The following is an 18,022-nucleotide window of genomic DNA, read 5'->3' as shown; positions in this document are numbered from 1 at the left end:
CACCGCTCATTGAAACCCATGGAAACTGCACTCTGGCAGGGAGGATGCTGTGTACCCAGGGAGGCTAAGTCCAGATGAGGGCACAGGGTGCAGCCAAGCCCAGCACCTGCAAAGTAGCCCAGGTTGGCAGGAGGTGGGCAGCACCTTTGAGGGCTGCACAGGGCAGGCAGGAGGACCCTTTTTTAGAGGATCCCCCCAGGGTGTCTGCTCCGGCACTTTTCTGTAGCAGCAGGTTGCTTCCCTTTCCCACATCGGCTCAGCAACACTATGCAGGCTGCCTCTGCCATCCCAGAGAGGTGTTAGTGCAGACCCCCACCCCCACCCCGGGAAGAGCATTTAAATGACACTGCTGCTGATCATTCCACCACTGAATCTTTGTGTGGAGGCAGCCAAGCAATATGCTTAGCCCACAGTCTCAGTTTACCTCCCGCATCTTCCCAGATAGCCCCAAATGCTCCCAAACCAGCTGCTAAACACATTAGCACGCTGCTTTCCCCCAAATGGCTTTCAGATGCAATTATGTGTTGTCAGTACAAAATCTGTGGTGTGCTAAATGCAAAGAGCCAGCTGAATGTAAATGGCATTTTAATATCAAAATAAATAACAGGGGGATGACTGGGGCTGAGTGTTTTATTTATGGTCGGAGCTTATTCACTGAAAACCTCCCTGACTTTCACAGCCTAACTAAAGCTGACATGGTCTTTCCAGGCTGCTGCAATCCAGCATAGCAGGACTGAGAGATCTTGCTGCTGAGTTTAGGCAGAACGTGGGGCTTTGCTGTAAAGCAGGATGTGTGCCTGTGCCTGAAGGGGTCCCACGTACATGCCCATCTGTGAGACGTCCGTGTGAATTTAAGCAGCAATGCCTGGGCTGGGATTTTTTGAAGGCTGCCAAATTCCAGGTGCCTGGATGTTTGTAACTGGGTACGGCTTAGATGAAAAAGAGTATGAGAAGGAGCACACAGACAAACAGAAAGGTGGGCTGTTTTCCTGCCTGCCTGCTAACTTGCAGCTCAGGGCTACCCCTGGCAGGGCATGAGAATGGAGCTGCAGTTCAGCCCACAACACACAGAGCAAAGGGACTCCTCCATGGAGGAGAGGGCTGGAGCAGCGGGGAACAAGCCCACTCAGCTTTTCCCATGCAATACCAGATCAAAGGGGCACCTGAGTGCATGACACCCCTGAAATCTCTCAGCCCAGGAATTTTCTGCCATTCATGCTGCACCACGGCCTCAGGGATGTGGGAAAGTAGGCTGGGGAGCTGGGAAGGGAGTACATTGATCAAGCAAAGGACTCACTGGCCTTCATTTGGGATGACTCACCAGTAGCTTTGCGGATCCTGAGCCATGTAGGGACCACAGACACCTGCAGTGTCAACTGCAGCCAGAGCCATTCTATCAGGGATTCTGTCTTCACCCAGAATGCAAAGGCACAGGGTGGAGAAGCTGTGTTACCTTGAGTGCGATGTGAAAATAACAGTCCCACCAGAATTCTCCTAGAGGACTTCCAGTCCTATAGCTCAGTTTTCCCAGAGAGGTATCCCAGTTTCCGCATTCACTGAGTCCCTCTCAGTCTCATGGGGTTTGTTCTGCATGGGTGGAGGGATTGCTGCTAGACAGGGCATTTGTTTATTTTATTGCCAGGTCTGGAGACCACTGACTTTCTCTGTTCTAGGTCTGGATGGATGCAGGCACTCAGATCCTCTTCTCTTATGCCATCGGTCAGGGGTGCCTGACAGCTCTGGGCAGCTACAACAAATATACCAACAACTGTTACAGGTAAAGAGGAGCCTGGACTCCTTGCATCCTGGAAATTTGCTTAGAGACAAACATCACAGAACTGCATCTGAGGCAGTGTCTGTCTGTCCCAGGTGGCAGCCTTGGGTCATGCTGCTTTGTCTAAGGAGCTGCTTGGAGGACTCAGCCAGCGTAGGGATGGGGAGTGGCTGAGAGAACATAGGAGCTCCAGAAAATGGCTTTAGTAGTGCACTCCCATGTGAATTAGCCTGGAAATAGGAGACATTGGAGGAGGGGGAGGAATGAAAATGGAATGTTGTTCCAGCCACTGTGGAGACACCATGGGCTATTTTGACAGGGTGAGTGAGCAGGGGTGGCATGGCCAGCTCTGCTGTCACTTGCTAGGCAGGAGAGGTGGTACAAAGGTGATGGCTGCGGCCCCTGTCTCCATCAAGGTAATGTACTGCCAGTGGCATTTCGATCCTATCAAGAAGATTAATCAAGTCTGTCTGGACTCCTCCTTGCCCTTGGTTTACAGATCTATTTTATCCATGGCCTGACATGGAGCTCAGTGAAGCCATTAGGACCATTTCTGACACCTTCCACAGAGCCCCGAGGAGCAGAAGCTTTGTTATTCCATCATGTATTGCTCCAGCATGAATGGGAAAATGTAATGGTACTTGGGAGACATCAATCATCGCTCCTCTTCCTGTGTTCTCCTATAGGTGCTGCCACGGTTGTTGGTCAGGCAATTAATACTTCCCCTTGGCTCTCCTGAAATGTATCTGTCACCAATGGACTGGTGCACTGACGCCTTCCTCTAAAGCTTTAGGTGCCTTGGACTGGCAGCTTAGCTCTGGGTGGCCCAAATGTGCTGGGTGTCTACGCTGCTCCATAGCAGCTGATGCCGTGGTTCAGCTCTGGCAGCTGCCCAGACAGGATCCCGGGGTGTGGGGTATCCAGCCTAGCTGGCTCAGGCTGGTGCCAGGTTTTCAGAGTGAGCAAGTGCACAAATGTTTCAGGACAAGTGGTATAGTGTGTTCCAGCCTCCAGCTGAGTATACTTAACGCAGTGTAGACACAACCCTTGTCAGGTGAGGATTTTTGTTCACCCATTAGTCTTTGTGCTGAACCTAAACATGTTCATGCTTTCAGATTCTCCTCTTTCTTGACTCTGTTTACTTTTGTGACCTCTTTCTTTCTCTAATTTGCAGTTTTCCTCATTTCTTCTGTTGTTTTTCTTATTCTTTTGACTCCTGTCAACTTTTTTGTTGCCATGTCCCTGCATATATCATTTTGGCATCCTATTCACGACCCACTGGTGATGTCCTATGTCTCTCTTTGTGCCACGTGTAGTCCTATAACTCCTGAACAGTGGGGTACAAGGTAGTAGGCTTATTTTTGGATCTCTTCTGAGCTTTTTACTTCTGAGGGAACTCAAGAGCAGCATCGATATTCCTTGGTCCATACTGTCCGACCGGGGAAGCTGAGTACAGACATGATCCCAAGTGAACCCACTCTGCAGTGGGAAACACTGATTTCTCTCTGGTCTCCCCCCTGCAGGGACTGCATCATGCTCTGCTTCCTGAACAGTGCCACCAGCTTCATTGCTGGCTTTGCCATTTTCTCTGTGCTGGGTTTCATGGCTCGAGAGCAGGGTGTACCCATTGCAGAAGTAGCTGAATCAGGTAGGTTTTGCTGGGAGATTTCAGAGCCAAGGCAAAACAGAAAGCCTGAAGGGGAGGGGACTTTTCTGCAGTGAAGTCCAGGTTATTATCTACATCCTCTGTTGCTATGGGTGTCTGCAGTGAGGTCTGCAGGACCAGTGCTCCCTGACATAGCTTTCAGCCCTGTGTGGGCAAGGAGCTGTGGTGATATGATCTTTAAAGCAGTATGTGACCTCAGCCTGTGCTGCAGGGTGGTGGTGGCAGGCAGTGGTGGTAGAGAGGCCATACCTAGTCATCCTGTGATCTGTTGGCAGGTCCTGGCCTGGCTTTCATAGCATATCCAACAGCAGTAACAATGATGCCTGTGTCACAGCTCTGGTCCTGCCTCTTCTTCCTCATGCTGATCTTCTTGGGACTGGACAGCCAGGTACAGCAAATGACCCCTCCTTGTCTAATGCCCAGGTGCCTGTCCCTGTCCTGAGCATTCCTCAAGGCCATGAGGAAAAAAACCATGGTTATATGCTTTGCTGGTTCCTTAAACACATTCTGCACATTGTCCACAGCACTTTCACACAGTGGGAGCTCAGAATCAGGGCCAACGGGAGGCCTGTGGTTATGTGCACTGGTGTCTCTCTTTGGCATCCTTCTCCCGGTGTGTACATGAGGGTATCCCAGCAACACCCCCGCCAACCTCTGTGCCAGCACCGAAACCGTGCACACCGTGGAGTGAGGCCTGGCATGGAGTGAGGCCTGGCATGGGAAGGGGAATGAGGCTGTTTTCTCTCAGGTGCATCTCACCAGAGCAAGCCCTGTGTGCTCTCCTCACTGCTGTGCCCATCTCTTACCCTCCCATACTCCTGTTATGCCAGGAGCAAAATCCAGCAGAGCACCCTGCGTAGCGTAGCATGCAACCCTGGTACTGGAAGGAGGAGAGCAGAGGATGCTCTGGCATGTCTGCCAGGCAGGATGCTCTGCTCAGGCTCCACTTTGCAGCACCTCAGCCCCTGCACCTGGTGAAAGAGGTCTCTTTCCCTTGTTTCTCTGGCTTGAGGTCCCCTCCTGCCTCACCTTGCTTATGACTCTGTGCTGGCTGAGCTTTTCTAGCAGTGGCTGATGTTCTCTTACGTACCCCATGGGTGACCTGCTCTGTGGGACTGAGAGCCATACATGTGGTGATGAGCAGGCTCAAAAGGCAGCAATTCACCTGTGGGACCCATGACCACCTGCTTTACTGGGTTGTCCCAGGCAGTCGTGGTGTATTTTGCAGCCAGTGCTGCTGTACAAAGGGTGTGCTTCATGTTAGGGCTGAGCTGTGCCCCACAGTCACCTGGCTGCCCTTAGCTTCACAATGGCAGGGGGAGCTCCCCTCTGGCACAAGGGTTCTTTGTGCCATCTCAAGTGCTTCCTCATCCTGCTCGAGGGACACAGTCTGCTCCTTGCCTCCCCATTCCTTGGTCACTCCTGCTGTGCTGCAGCATGATCTGTTGGTTTGAGGCAGTTCCTTCTACACAGTTCACCTGTCCAGCATGGGACTGTACTTTTGACCCTTTGGTCTACTCCATAGGAGACCTCACTGATGTATCAAGCTGTGTTTGGGTCCCTAGCAGCTGCAGCTGGCCCTTGGTGGAAGCAAGACAGACAAAAAAAGAAAACAAAAAAATAAGGGTTTGGGCAGCTGGAGCATGAAAGGGCAGTGAGAAGGAGTTCGTGCTTGGGGAAGAGGAGACACTGATTTTTCTGACCTGTCTTATTCTTTAGTTTGTCTGTGTGGAAAGCATGGTGACAGCTCTTATTGACATGTTCCCGGGAGTGTTTCGGAAGAAGGGGCGTCGGGAGCTGTTGATCCTGGCCATTGCAGTCACATGCTACCTGCTGGGCTTATTGCTGGTCACTGAGGTAAGAAAAGAGTAGCTGGGGTATTAGGCTGAACACTAGAAACCCTGCTAGACTTGGGTAGAGACAGCAAGGTAATCTTTGATGCTGTTAATTGTCCTTAATTTCTGATGCATTATCTGGTGTCTTTCACAGCTGGTGCTGCTTTTACCCTGTGTAATGCTAGTGTACTCACTGCTTAACTGAGCCTTCCAGAGAGATGGTCCCTCAGCCCAAAGAGGCTGCCTGACATACAGCTTTATGCAAATACCAGGCCTGGTGACTAAAACAAGCTCAGCTGCACAAGCAGAAGCTCTTCTAAGGGCAGTGGTTGTTTGCTAGCTGCTTTCCACAAGAAGCTCTTCAGCAGCAGGGAAGGCTGGGGGCAATGGCTGGACTATAACCCTGCCTGAACCAGTGGAAAGCCTGTGATCCCTGGGACCAGAAGCAGAGCTGTGCTGGTACGATGCTAAGTGCACAGTGTTTGTCCTGCTCTGCAGCTAGTAGCCAAGCACCTCTTCCTCACAGTGGTGTGCTGTGCTGTGTGTGCGTGCCACACACTTGGGTGGGAGTCTCAGCACCCCTCTGCCTCTATGTTCTGTAAGTGACAGGTAATTCCTGCTAAACTTCTTAGGCACTGCCGAATGATCCTCCAACAGGATCCTGGCTAAATATTTGCTGAAGGCACCTCCCACTGCCATTGAGAGAGCTTTGAGTGAAACTGCGTTAAGGGTTCCAATGTTTTTTGCATGCCCCCTTGCATGGAGGCATCTAGTTCCACCATCGCAGGATGTCACCTCATGTGTGGTAGGATGAAGGGTGTTCTACTCTGGCAATGTCTAGAGCCCTTCAGCACTACTTGAAAGCATCTGTTTGACTCCTGTTGGAGAAGCCGTCTCTGAGAAAATACATGAAAGTAAGAGAGGGGAGTCATCTACTGACCTGTAGAGGCAGCTGATGGCAACTATGCAGGGCTCAGCTTGAAGGCAGAGGCAGCAGGGAAACCACATGCCTCTGCTGTTGCAGGGCTTGGACCTTGAGCAATATGTAAAGATGGATGCAGCTTACATGAGGTACCTAAATGTCCTGATCCTCAGGATTCAAATTTCTTGGGTGTGAAGTTCTCCACTGCTATGTGATGTTTTGAAATGATGCTTGAAACTTGCTGATTGATTGAAAACAAGCAAACAAACTGGATCCTGCTCCTATGGAAACCAGCCAGGCCTGACTGCCTTTTTGTGACAGAGTGGGGGCAGCCCAAGAGAAGGCTCTTCTCTTTCTCCCACTTCTCTAGATGCAGTGTTTCTACTGCTATTCTACTTGCCTTAGTCATTTTTCCTTGACATGGAACAGTTTCGCCATAACTCTCTTTTCTTTACCTCTTCAACAGGGTGGGATGTACATCTTCCAGCTCTTTGACTACTATGCTGCCAGCGGCACGTGCCTGCTCTTCCTGGCCATTTTTGAAGTCATCTGTGTAGGATGGGTATATGGTAAGTGAAGGACAAAAAACTATGTTGCTTTTTCTCAAGGCAAGGATGGGGGGGGCTGAGAAATGGCAGTGAATAGAAAAGATCTTTAAGGGGCAAAGAAATGCTATAATTACCCTCTTGTCTGGTTTCCACTGTTTACTCACAACATTTCTTAATTGCTCCACATGTAGAGTATGAAAGTTTTTTCCTTCTCTGAATGTTCCACATGTTGAACTACCTGGCTGCTCTTCCCATCTGCCCTTTGAATTAGAAAATCAGCTATAGAGGACTGACAGCTATTCTTTGGTCTCTGTTACCGTCTGCTTACATTATGCCTTTAATTTAGCCATGTCAGTTAATTTAACACAAAATGCTGGGATGCAGACTTGCTGTGCGTTACTTTTGTGATGATACATGCTTCCTGTTTGCACGGGCTGTGACAGCACTCTTAAAAGAAATGGGAGGGAATGCTATGGCTCTCAGCGAAGTCTGTAACTAAACTACTTGAGACCAGCATTAAACTGAGCTCCACAAACTGTCAGAAGGAAACCAACTGCTTGTTAGTCTGGGCAGTAAGAAGAGTATCCTGCAATATCCTATGGAAGATCCCTTCCTGAGCATGCAGGCTGCAGTTCATCTCCCTGAAGCTCGTACCCTGGGGCTGGTGGTTTTGGGGCAAAGGGTCTAGATGTGTGTGATGCAGAGCAGCTGCTCTCTCTCCCTAGCTTCATGGAGCTACAGGGGCTCAGTACCTGCAAGGGTAGTGCAATGCTATCTTAGATACCAGCTTAGACCAGACCCTCAACACTTCACAACCACAAATCTGCTGGCTCCTAGCTATGCCAAGCAGCATGGACATCCTAACCTAAGGAAAAGACGTCAGGCATCACACTGTGCCTCTTTCAATGGCCAGGAGTGGATGCTCAGGAAGGAGTATAATAGCAGAAAAGTTAGCAATAATACTTTTTGTAAATATTCTTCCAGCTTCTAACAACTTATTATAGAACCATAGAATGGTTTGGGTGAGAAGCGACCTTTAAAGGTCATCTAGTCCACCCTGCCTGCCGTGGGCAGGGACATCTTTCACTAGATAAGGTTTCTCAAAACCCTGTTCAACCAGACCTGAACACTTGCAATGATGGTGCATCCACAGCTTCTCTGGGCAACCTGTTCCGGTGTCCCAGCAGCCTCATAGTAAAAAATGTCTTCCTTATACCCAATCTAAATCTACCCTCTTTCAGTTTAAAACTGTTACTCCTTGTCCTGTCACTACAATCCCTAGTAAAAAGCCTCTCTGTCTTTCTTACAAGCCCCCCTTTATATATTGAAAGGCCACAGCAATGTTTCCCTAGAGCCTTCTCTTCTTCAGGCTGAACAAACCCAACTCTCTCAGCCTTTCTTCACAGGAGAGATGCTCCAGCCCTCAGATCATTTTCATGGCCCTTCTCTGGATCTGCTCTAACAGGTCCATGTCTTTCTTGTGCTGGGAATCCCAGAGCCAGGTGCAATACTCAGCTTGTTGCCCAGGGATTTCCAGAGCCTGAAGTAAAATCTATTTATTTCTCTTCTGTTAATTTTTCAGTTGACTCAGGTAAGCATTTATCATCCACAAAATGCTGCAGCAAAGAGATCAATAGCTTGGTCAGGTGTTGTGTGAAGGAGTCACTTTCTTTTCCTTGTTTTGAATGCCACATGTTAATTTCATTTGGTGCCACCTTTGTCTTACTTAAGAAGAGCCTGTGAACAGTCAGTCCCTTTGTGCTCTCTTTGGTGCCTACAGGTTTATCGTGGTTGCATGGGCTACAGTGCAGTTGCTGAGGAAGGGGTTATCAGTTTCTCCAAATGCTTCATGTAAGCAGGAGCCAATTGCTAGTCTGGATGGACACCTCTCTTACTGAAATGGTAGCAGGTCCAACTGCTTGGGCTTTACCTCCAGGGAATGCAAGAAAAGCAGATCTGAAAGGGAGATTTATTTTAGAGGGATGCGCTGCAAGGGAAGCTCACCTCAGAGCTTGGAATAACAGACCCTGGCCACATTTTAATTTAGAGTTGCCTTCTACCCAGTCCCTGTGGGGTTTACAGGGAGATGGAGATTCTCATTTATCTGTGACAGGGCTTCATCATCACCATGCTTGGTTACATTAAACTGAGTTATGTTTTAATGTATAGACCTCCCCTGCCATTTCTATGGTCACACAGGCCACATGCCTTTTCTGACAACCCATGGGGAGGAGCAATGGCAGACCATGAGCAGCATGAGGTGATGCTGCCCCAGCAGCCTGGAAAGGGGGACGGAGCAGCTCAGGACTGAGAAATGGCCTTTCCCTTACCACCACTAGTTCATTTTTCCCACTCCACACAGCAGGATTTTACCCTCTTGGTGTTCTGCTTTGCATCTATTGGCCTGATTCTGGTCCAAAATGTAGTCAGAGTGTCAAGGTGAGGCATTTTAGTGGAAAAAAAAGTCTGGTGCCAATTGCTGTTCTTTTTCCCCAGCCTCAGAATTGGCAGAGCTGAGCCTCTTGCTTACATTGTGAAGAATTACAGCATTTTTGCTAACACAAATACGCGTTACGAGTTTCCCCTCTCGCAGCACATACGCCAACCACCCACCACCTGGCAGCTTCCCTCTGCTGCCAGGCGGCTGCTCTCGCAAAGATCTGAGGATTTCCTCACGTATTGCACTCTGCCTGTGAAAGGATTGTGCAGCATCGGCCCTGCTGATCACTTTCCTTAGAGGGGAGTGTTAGAGGGTTTGGGTTTTTCCCGCCCGCCCTTCTCCTCTCCTTTCCACTTTGGGACAGGCAGCCCTCATATAAGCAGGCATAGGTTTTGAGCACTGGGATTCACAATGTGATGCCACCAAAGTGGGCTGCAGGGAGGATATTTTCCAGTCAGACACAGCAGGCACATTAGGATTAGCTGTTCCAGGAGAAAGTGAGTGCCTCCATCACTGCGGGAGAGTAAGGCTGAAACCATTAGGACTGTTTACAAAGCTAAAGCAAAATGATGCCAGCGGGTACCTGTGGGTGGCCCTGGGGTGAACCCATGTTGTGCTGGTATAAATCTTTCTCTCACTCTTTTGCTCACATGCAGCATGGCTACCAGCCTCCTTCTGCCTGGATCCTGCCTGTCAGGCTCACTCTGGCTGTGTGTGCTTTATCCTTTCAGATGCACTGGCTACAGGCAATCTTACATGCTTATTTATGGACCATAAGGGGCCCTGCTCTGTGCACTTGATACCCAAGGTGTGCGCAGTTGTTGCAGTGCCACAACACCTCTGCGGCTGTTTTTTTGCACGGGTTTGGCACAGGCGTTGATGCTGCAGGTTTGAAACAGAGAGGAAGTAGATATAAGCTTAGTGTTATGGCCAGGGTCATCATCTATTGAAATCCCGTGGATGAAATTTGGTATAGATGAATGCAAAAAAATGCAGCTTGGGAGAAAAGATTTAAAAGGGAGGGCTTTTTCATAGATTCCAAACTAGCAGATCTGTGAAACTCACTCTTTCTGGATATTGTAAAAATAAAACAGAATCTTTGCCTGTTTCAGTTTGAGTATTACTTGCAGTTGTTATAAGCTCCATAAAATGAAAAAGGCTCCATAAGGACAAGATGTAAGGATGTAGGCAAATATCTGGTTGGGTTCATGTGAAGTTTGTTCCCATAAAATTATGTAGGAAAAGTAAATGATTTGCCAGAAAAGCGTGTAACATCTTGGAAGGTATATGGGATTGGTCAGCGCAAGAGAAGTGGAACCAGCACGCATGGATAACTGCCCTGCGCCTGCATACATTCTTCCTTATTTTGGGATATTGGGGATAACAGCAAACATTTTTGTTCATTCCAACAAAAAATGTCTTTGGGGAAATCTTTATGATTTTCTCTGCAGGAGTTTTAGCTGATCTTTCTAATGTGCTGGGAAGGAAAGGAGACTGCACATATCCTCCAGCTTCTAATTTGCTCAAAAAGCCAATGCTGAGTGATTGAACTGCTGACTTCTTAAGCTTGATTACTTTTCCATCTGCCTGCAAAACACAGAACATGTAAAACCTCCTGTTCATATACTCTCTGAGGACATTCATGTCAGTCCCCATTGTGTTTCATCACATCACCTGCTGACTGCCACAGTGGACATGGAAATGCGGTACCTGATCGTTGTACTACAGAAAATAGTGATAAGGGCAGGTGGAGGCACACCGTAATTAACAACATAAGTTTTGGGATGTTTTCTTGCTGGAGGATAGGTGTTTCTTCTGTCATTCTTTTTGTCTAGTATCTTTGTATTTCTTTAATTGCTATGTCTCTTCCACTTGATCCTAGATCCAAATTTGCAGTGAAACTTTGACTTCAACAAAGTTATATTACAAATTAATTTATCTATCATGTATCATCACAGTGTGTTTCTGTGGAAACACTGTATGGTATAAGAGACTGTGCTATGCTTGTATTCTAAACTGCAAATTGTGTCATTTATATCTTTTCCCTTTTTTTCATCCGGTGGATGATTTTGGCTTTTTGGCAAAACAATTTTTTTTTATACCATCTCCCTTTCATCCCCAGTATATTTTCAGAAATGCTATCTGAAGCCCCATGATATTTAAAGCTTGGAAGCTTTAGGGTTCTGTTCTCTGGTGTAGGCTGAGCTCCCACACAAGGCTGTCTGTCCCTTGATATGCCACAGCTTGTTGTCTTTGCTTGAGGCTACTTGTTTTAATTTGCCAACTCAAGATGGGAACCATGAGATGTTCAAAGAACCTGCCCCCCGCCAGCCTAAATACTTCAAAAAGCTGCGTTTAAAAGAGCTTTCCTGCAAACATTAGTCATGGGATATAGAAAGTAATGGAAAGAATCACAAAAAAGAAAAGCACACATAATGTGCCTTTGTAGAATTTGTATATTTAAAGGAAGCATAATATGGAAATTTAATTCTAAGACGTAAAAAACACAAACCAAAATAAAACCCACCAAACCTCAAACACCTGCAAGTGTTGCCAGTCCTCTAAGATGTATTTTGCCCAGCCCAGCCTTCTGATGTTAAGATGCAAAGAAGCAAGGTCTCATCCTGCTTGCAGGTGGGACCTGTGGCATGACCATGAGTTCACAGCTAGATGAACACCCCTAACAGCAGAGTCCTTCTTTATCAGCTAAGCACCATGATAGAACTTCAATAATGCAAATACAGTATTATTTCATCCCAGAGGTGCTGATCAGGGAACCCTTTTCCTGGACAGGCTAGGTCCATATTTTTTTTGTCTAATATTTTTGCCCTATTTTACCTGAGGCAGCCTGATATGGTGCCTCTGGTTAGCTCTAGTTAGGAAGATTATGTTAACTCATAAGTTAAGTCATCTTATGAATGACTTTTTGATTCATTTTACATCTCTTTCTGGCCAACATGAGGTGTTTGATCTTTGAAGACATCCTAGAGCTTAATACAAGGTCTGCTGAAGTCCGTCTGTGTTACATCGTCTCCTCTCTATACCATTGCATGTATTTCCTCTTTGTGCTTTGGGTTGGGAAGAGTCAACGGTTAGGGTCTGGCCAGTGGCAGGACTTTCAGAGGCTATTCAGAGGTGTATCCCACTCTGGGGCACCATGAGATTCAGGTGGGTTCCACATACTGTGAACAACATCACTTAGTAGGTGAAGTTAATGGGAGAAGGAGGACTCTGGGCACCTACAGGACAGCTCCCATGACAGTACAGCAGCACTTACAGAGGGAAAATTTGGTTTCCAGAGGAGTATGGATTTCCAGGTCTTCCAGCTTTATGCCAAAAATAAAACATTTTGTGGAAAGCAGGCTCCTGGTGACAGGGGAAATACCCAGCTCAGTGGGGATTCTCGACACGACTTCCCTAGGGTGCCGATCTGGTTACTAAGAGAAGGTTTTGCTTGGTGTCCCCCACGCTCTTTGTTCCTTTTAGCACTTGAGGCTCACACAATCCCATGTGCTCAACCTGCAAGAGCTTTCCCTTGTTGACCTATAAAACAGCTGCCCCTCTGTGTCTTGTGCTGGTCCTTACCAGCTCTTAGTGGCACATGGGCTGGCTGCACCCACTCACTTACAGCTGCTGCTGTCTGAGGGACAGGGCATTTCTTCTAGGTCAAGCTTTCTGATAGCTTGTGGCTGAAGTTAAAAAGCTCCATCTGTATTTAGCCACAGATGGGCCTTTTCAATGCCAGAAAAGCCTGTTACCTGCCGCTATATTATTAGGATAGCCGTGTTTTTGCAAGGAGTAAACACTGAGAATGAAGAAAGTTGGGGGATTTGGTGTGAATAGTGGTTGAAGGAAACAACAACGAACTGACCTGGGACTTTGTCTCTGTGCTGGCTGGTGGCCAAGGTGCCAACCGCTTCTACGACAACATTGAGGACATGATTGGTTTCCGTCCGTGGCCCTTGATCAAGATATGCTGGCTGGTGTTCACTCCGGGTCTCTGCTTGGTAAGTGCAATTATGACAATGCAGCATATTATTCTGGGTCCCTGGGTTCTCAGTAGAAAACATTGATTTGTCTTCAAGGTGCTGCTGTAAATTTTTCAAACTGCTATGGAATAGCAAAATCTTGTCCATAGTTGAGGTGGCTATTTATTTCCTTTATAACGCTTTATCTATTGTCTGAAAAATTAATTGAGCCTGAAAAGCCACTTGTTTATAATTGAAGGCAAAGGGAAATGTATCCTTAATTCTGGAGAGGTTTGGTCAAATTACTTTTGAATAGAAGACCAGTGAGAATTATCCTGTTCTGAAATATTTGCTTCAGCCTGTGTTCCTGTGACCTCCCATGGTTCAGAAATACCTTTCCATAGCCATTTGCCTTCTATGTTATTAAATCTTTTTTAAAAATTCTGTGACAACTGTGTTTAAAGAAAATGCACCCTAAGTCAGGCAAGTTCTTGCTTGTTTTGAGTTTATGTCCAGTCTTGCTCCACTGACTTTTACATGAATTCCGAGGCACATTCTGCTCCTGCATCTGATGTTGAGGGTTGTTTTGTTTGACCTCAGTGGGAAAACAGATGGGATCTATAGCTACAGCTTACAAAAAATTTCCTGTCCTTTGTCCTCGGGCTCCAGCAGGAGTTGACTATTAGGGAAATTTTCAAAGCAAGCCTGATCCAACCCAAATCATCTGAGAGCTCTGTGGCTAGAGAGTCCCAAGAGGGGTAATTCTGTGCCTGTGTAGTAGTTCTGAAGGGCTTCTGCCAGGGAGAACAATTCCTGACTTTGATATGAAGAAATTGCTGTCTCAACATTGCTGAACCCTCAAAGCTGCTGCCAACTTTACTTAGGTTGAACTTTTAGGAAGCCTGAAGGCTTTACACTGTGGAGAAGTGTGGCCCTGGCTCTAAGATAACTTCTTCCACAGCCAGCAGGCACCAGGCTCTGCCTCACTGCAGCTAACAAGGTCCATGCTATCTCATGCAAGACAGTATGCTCTTGCATATGCTGGTGCTTACAGGGTGGCCAGGCTGCCTGGCTTGGCTGCTCCCTTTGCTCTAGCTATATTGTGTTTTCTGCTCCTCAGGCTGTCTTCCTGTTTTCCCTGATAAAGTACACACCTTTGAAATACAACAATTCCTATGTGTACCCACCCTGGGGCTACGTGGTAGGCTGGCTGATGGCACTTTCCTCCATGGTCTGCATTCCTCTCTACGCCATCTTCATCCTCCTGAAAACCAAAGGACCCCTGAAGCAGGTACTGGAATGGTGGCCACCGGGTGAATTGCTGTTTCTTCCCCCAGGCAGCTTGTGGGAAGGGCCACAGGGAAGGTGCACATGGCACATTTCTCCTCAGAGAAGGCAAGGGAGGGTGAGGGTGGCTCCTGCCCAGAATGTCCTGCAGCTCTTATTGGCCATTTGGAGGGTCTGGAGAGTCTCAGCACAGCTCCCAGGGGATCATTGAATGTCCAGAGTCTTCATGAGACATTGTAACCACCATGCCCTGGGCAATACATGGACATATGCAGATTGTCTGTGACGCTGGCTGCACTGGATGGCAGAGGACCCCCTCGGTGTGGGCTACCCAAGGCCACAGGCTGATTGATTTGGTTTATGGTTCAGGTGGGCCCACCGGTCATGTAAGTAAAGGTGGCATGCCACCACCTTTGCCTGCTCTTTTGTTACTGACTGGTGCCAGTGCAAACCAGGTACAAAACCAGGATCTGTTTTGCCTTACTTCTTGTCCCTTGCTCCTGCTCCCCTTTAAGTCCTGTGTCAGGACTATGTTATTTTCTCTGAAGAAATTATCCATGGTTATTAAAGAGGACATGCTCACAGAGTTGTAAAGGCCTACCCTGTGCCATGCCCAGGTCTGTCCTCTTTCAGTGCAGACACCTTGTCCTTGTCCTAGGAAGAATGGTGTCTAGGAAGACGGTGTTATGGAGATGACACCCCACCTGATCCATGAAGAAAGGCCTGAGTGATGTACAGTACATATACATTTCTGCGCAATTTGTTTTCTGGTCCTTCCCCATCTTCACTGGCTGTAGGCTCATCTGTGGCTGGTAGGGTCAGGGAGCAGGTGAACAGGGGATGGGAGCATCCCTGTGGCTGTGGTGTAGGTGTGACAGTCACATTGCGGGGTCGTGGAGAAGAGGACCCTGCACTGTCAACACAGCCAGGGAATATTCATTCTCCTCCCAGAAACATGTCTGTGAGGAGCCCTGTTTGTCGGGTTGTCAGTCCATGGCCCAGGTTTGAGTGGAATAATTGCCACTGAGAGCAGTTAAAGTGAGCCTGCTCTCCTTCCTCTCCCTTTCACAGCCGTTCGGTGGGAGGGGAGCAGGAGCTGGGACAGTTAGCTCTCCAGATGCCTTTGCCCCCAGCAATGGTTGTGGATCACTATTGGGTGTCAGTTTGTTTACCAGCTTAATTAACAGACACTTCCTCTCTGCAGCGGCTAACACAGCTGATTTCCCCAGCGGAGGACCTGCCGCAGCTGAAGAAGCACATGGTGGGGCTGTCCGAACTGAAGCACAAGGGATGGTCCCCTCCAGTCCAGGAGGTGCTCAGTATCACAGAGAGAGAAACCCACTTCTGAGGCACTGGGAATGTCTCCTCCACACCCCGGACTGATGCGCTCTCTCCTTCCTGAAGTGGTTTCTTTTCTTTCCTGGGCTCTTCCCTTCTCTCCTTCACATCTGAGATAGAAGCATCCGGGACATTGCCTCCTTTCAGCCAGCTGGTTGCACCCACTGGGGACAACATTTCTTTTGACATCCTGGGGACAACTCTCCCTGTCAGCAGCTGGGAAGAGAGCAACACACTTTTGTCAAAAGTGTCCTTCAGTACTGACACTGGGGGGAAGAGAAAGACAACATACTAAAAAAAAAAAAAAAAAAAAAGAAAAGAAAAAAACCCAGCCATCTTGTTGGGAGGAGGAAAGGAAACCACAGTGGTGAGAGAGAGCAGAGAAATAAAGGTGTGCAGGAGCAAAGTTAGGGATGCAAAGGCACAAAATGATGAGGTGTTAGCATGGGGAATAAGTAAGTTGGTTCGGAAGTACATAAGAAGCTAGAGGATGACAAAAGAAAGTGCATTGCTAGGTCACCTACGTACGAGGGAGAGGGAGCCAGGAACGTATCATAGGCAATGATAAAAGGAGGCTGCAGCATTAGTAGTTATAGCCTCAGTTGTCACTGAAAGGGAAGTGAGTGACAGGATTCTTGATGCAATCATAGTTATTGATGGATCTCAAGGCAGTTTCAGGCTGGAAAGGGGGTGAAGAATAATTTTCTAGGGGACTCACTCTTGGTCAAAACTACACAGCCCAGTGAAAATGCATCCAAGAGTGAAACAGCTGAATATTTGACAATTCTTTCAGAAAATTCATGGAGTGCAGGAAAAGTCCCAGAGCAGTTGGTAAAAATTGAGCTGCAGCACAGCAGGGGAAAATGAGACCCTGGGGAATGCACACCCACAGATGTAACTGCACTGCTGGGGCATTTTGTAGATGAATTAATGAAGGAGTTGTTGGGCATGATTCTGTGCTGCAAAGTAGCTTTGGGGTGAGGGTGGGCAAAGGATTGTGCTCCCTCTGCTTTGCTGCAGATGACTGCTCAGGGGATAAGGAAGACATAATTGGGTGCGATTCTCATAAGCTCAGGCAAGATAAAGCAGTAATTAATAGGTAAGATGGGTTAATCGGAAGCAGATAATGCAAATTAAAGGTCTCTTGTTGCCAGGGTAGTCATGAACGTGAGGCGATGGCTGAGAAGGATTGCGCTTGGATGCGGTGTTTGGTGCTGTGCCAGACAGCTCTGTCCTGTGGAGGCTGTAGCTGTAAAATTCCCTGCCAAAACCTGCTTGAATACCCATCAGAACTTCACAGTTAAAAACAGGAAAAGCCAGTGGCCGGATCCCCCACAGGAGCTTTGCCATGGTCAAGGGTACACGCTGGTGCATGGCTGTGTTTCAATAGTGGTGCATCAAACCATGCCAAATAGCCATTAAAAAGAATCAGAGATGCCACAGGCTCCTTTCCTTTGTTCCTCATTCCAAGTAATTGCTTTTCCCTGTGCTATGTGGAGATAAACCACCAGCGCTGAAAGTAAGTGGGAAAATTAGGCCTCATCTGTGCAATGCAGTACCTGTTCCAATTACTATGGGAACCTTATCTTTTGCAGCTTCCTGTGAGTTTAACTGGTGAATTAGCATAGGAAAATCTTTCCCCCACTTAATTTCCTTTCCTTTAAAAACTAAAGACTGTTGGTGAAATGAACACTGAAATTCAAATATCAAAATTTGTACATCTCCGGGACACTACCGTTTGACTGCAGATGGTTTACTGTAAAAGGCAGAGAGAGCTGACAAAGCTCATTCTTGTTTCCTGCAAAGGACTGCAGCACCATGTAAGGTCCCATTTATTTTATTTTTATTTTTTAAAGAACTGAATGTCACGCTACTACAATAATTGTGGGAAGAGCTTAACATCCAGAGGCTTGCAGTCAGGTCTCATGGTAAGTATTCTGGTGTTTTCTCCTCTCCCTCCCAGCTGTGTCACTCACGATTTGGTGGTGGCAGCAGCTACCTGCAGCAGGTCTCTGCATGCAGCTGGAGCAAAAGCCAGTGGTTGCCACCAAGGAGCAGCAGTGCCAGGGTGGCAGATCCAGATTAGCCGGAGGAACCACCAGCCCCGGGAGTGCTGGCTGTCTGCTGGGTGCTCTGTGGCTGCCTCCCCGTGCTTGAAGCTGCGGCAGGGCTGTGCACGAGAGGTTTGATTTCAGGCATGGGCTGCACTTACCTGTGGTCAAAATGGTGGTGTGAGTTTTGAGA

General features: G+C 47.7%; 1 protein-coding gene across 6 annotated transcripts in view; it reads left to right on the top strand.

Moving 5' to 3' along the window:
* SLC6A12 (solute carrier family 6 member 12) overlaps positions 1-17,218 on the top strand; it is a 38,835-nt gene extending 21,617 nt beyond the window's left edge. For 5 of the 6 annotated variants that reach the window (XM_037388745.1, XM_037388743.1, XM_037388744.1 and 2 more), the window contains 8 exons: positions 1,674-1,777; positions 3,298-3,422; positions 3,716-3,828; positions 5,160-5,297; positions 6,664-6,766; positions 13,092-13,192; positions 14,274-14,444; positions 15,645-17,218. In XM_037388745.1, coding sequence (XP_037244642.1) covers positions 1,674-1,777; positions 3,298-3,422; positions 3,716-3,828; positions 5,160-5,297; positions 6,664-6,766; positions 13,092-13,192; positions 14,274-14,444; positions 15,645-15,788 — 999 coding nt within the window. In that variant the 3' untranslated portion in view covers positions 15,789-17,218. The remainder of the gene's footprint in view (positions 1-1,673; positions 1,778-3,297; positions 3,423-3,715; positions 3,829-5,159; positions 5,298-6,663; positions 6,767-13,091; positions 13,193-14,273; positions 14,445-15,644) is intronic. The other variant, XM_037388746.1, reaches the window with a different exon arrangement.
* The last annotated feature ends 804 nt before the right edge of the window (positions 17,219-18,022 follow it).

This window comes from Falco rusticolus, chromosome 5 (assembly GCF_015220075.1).
Source record: "Falco rusticolus isolate bFalRus1 chromosome 5, bFalRus1.pri, whole genome shotgun sequence".
In the NCBI taxonomy this organism is placed as follows: domain Eukaryota; kingdom Metazoa; phylum Chordata; class Aves; order Falconiformes; family Falconidae; genus Falco; species Falco rusticolus.
This window is presented reverse-complemented; position numbering and strand designations above follow the sequence as displayed.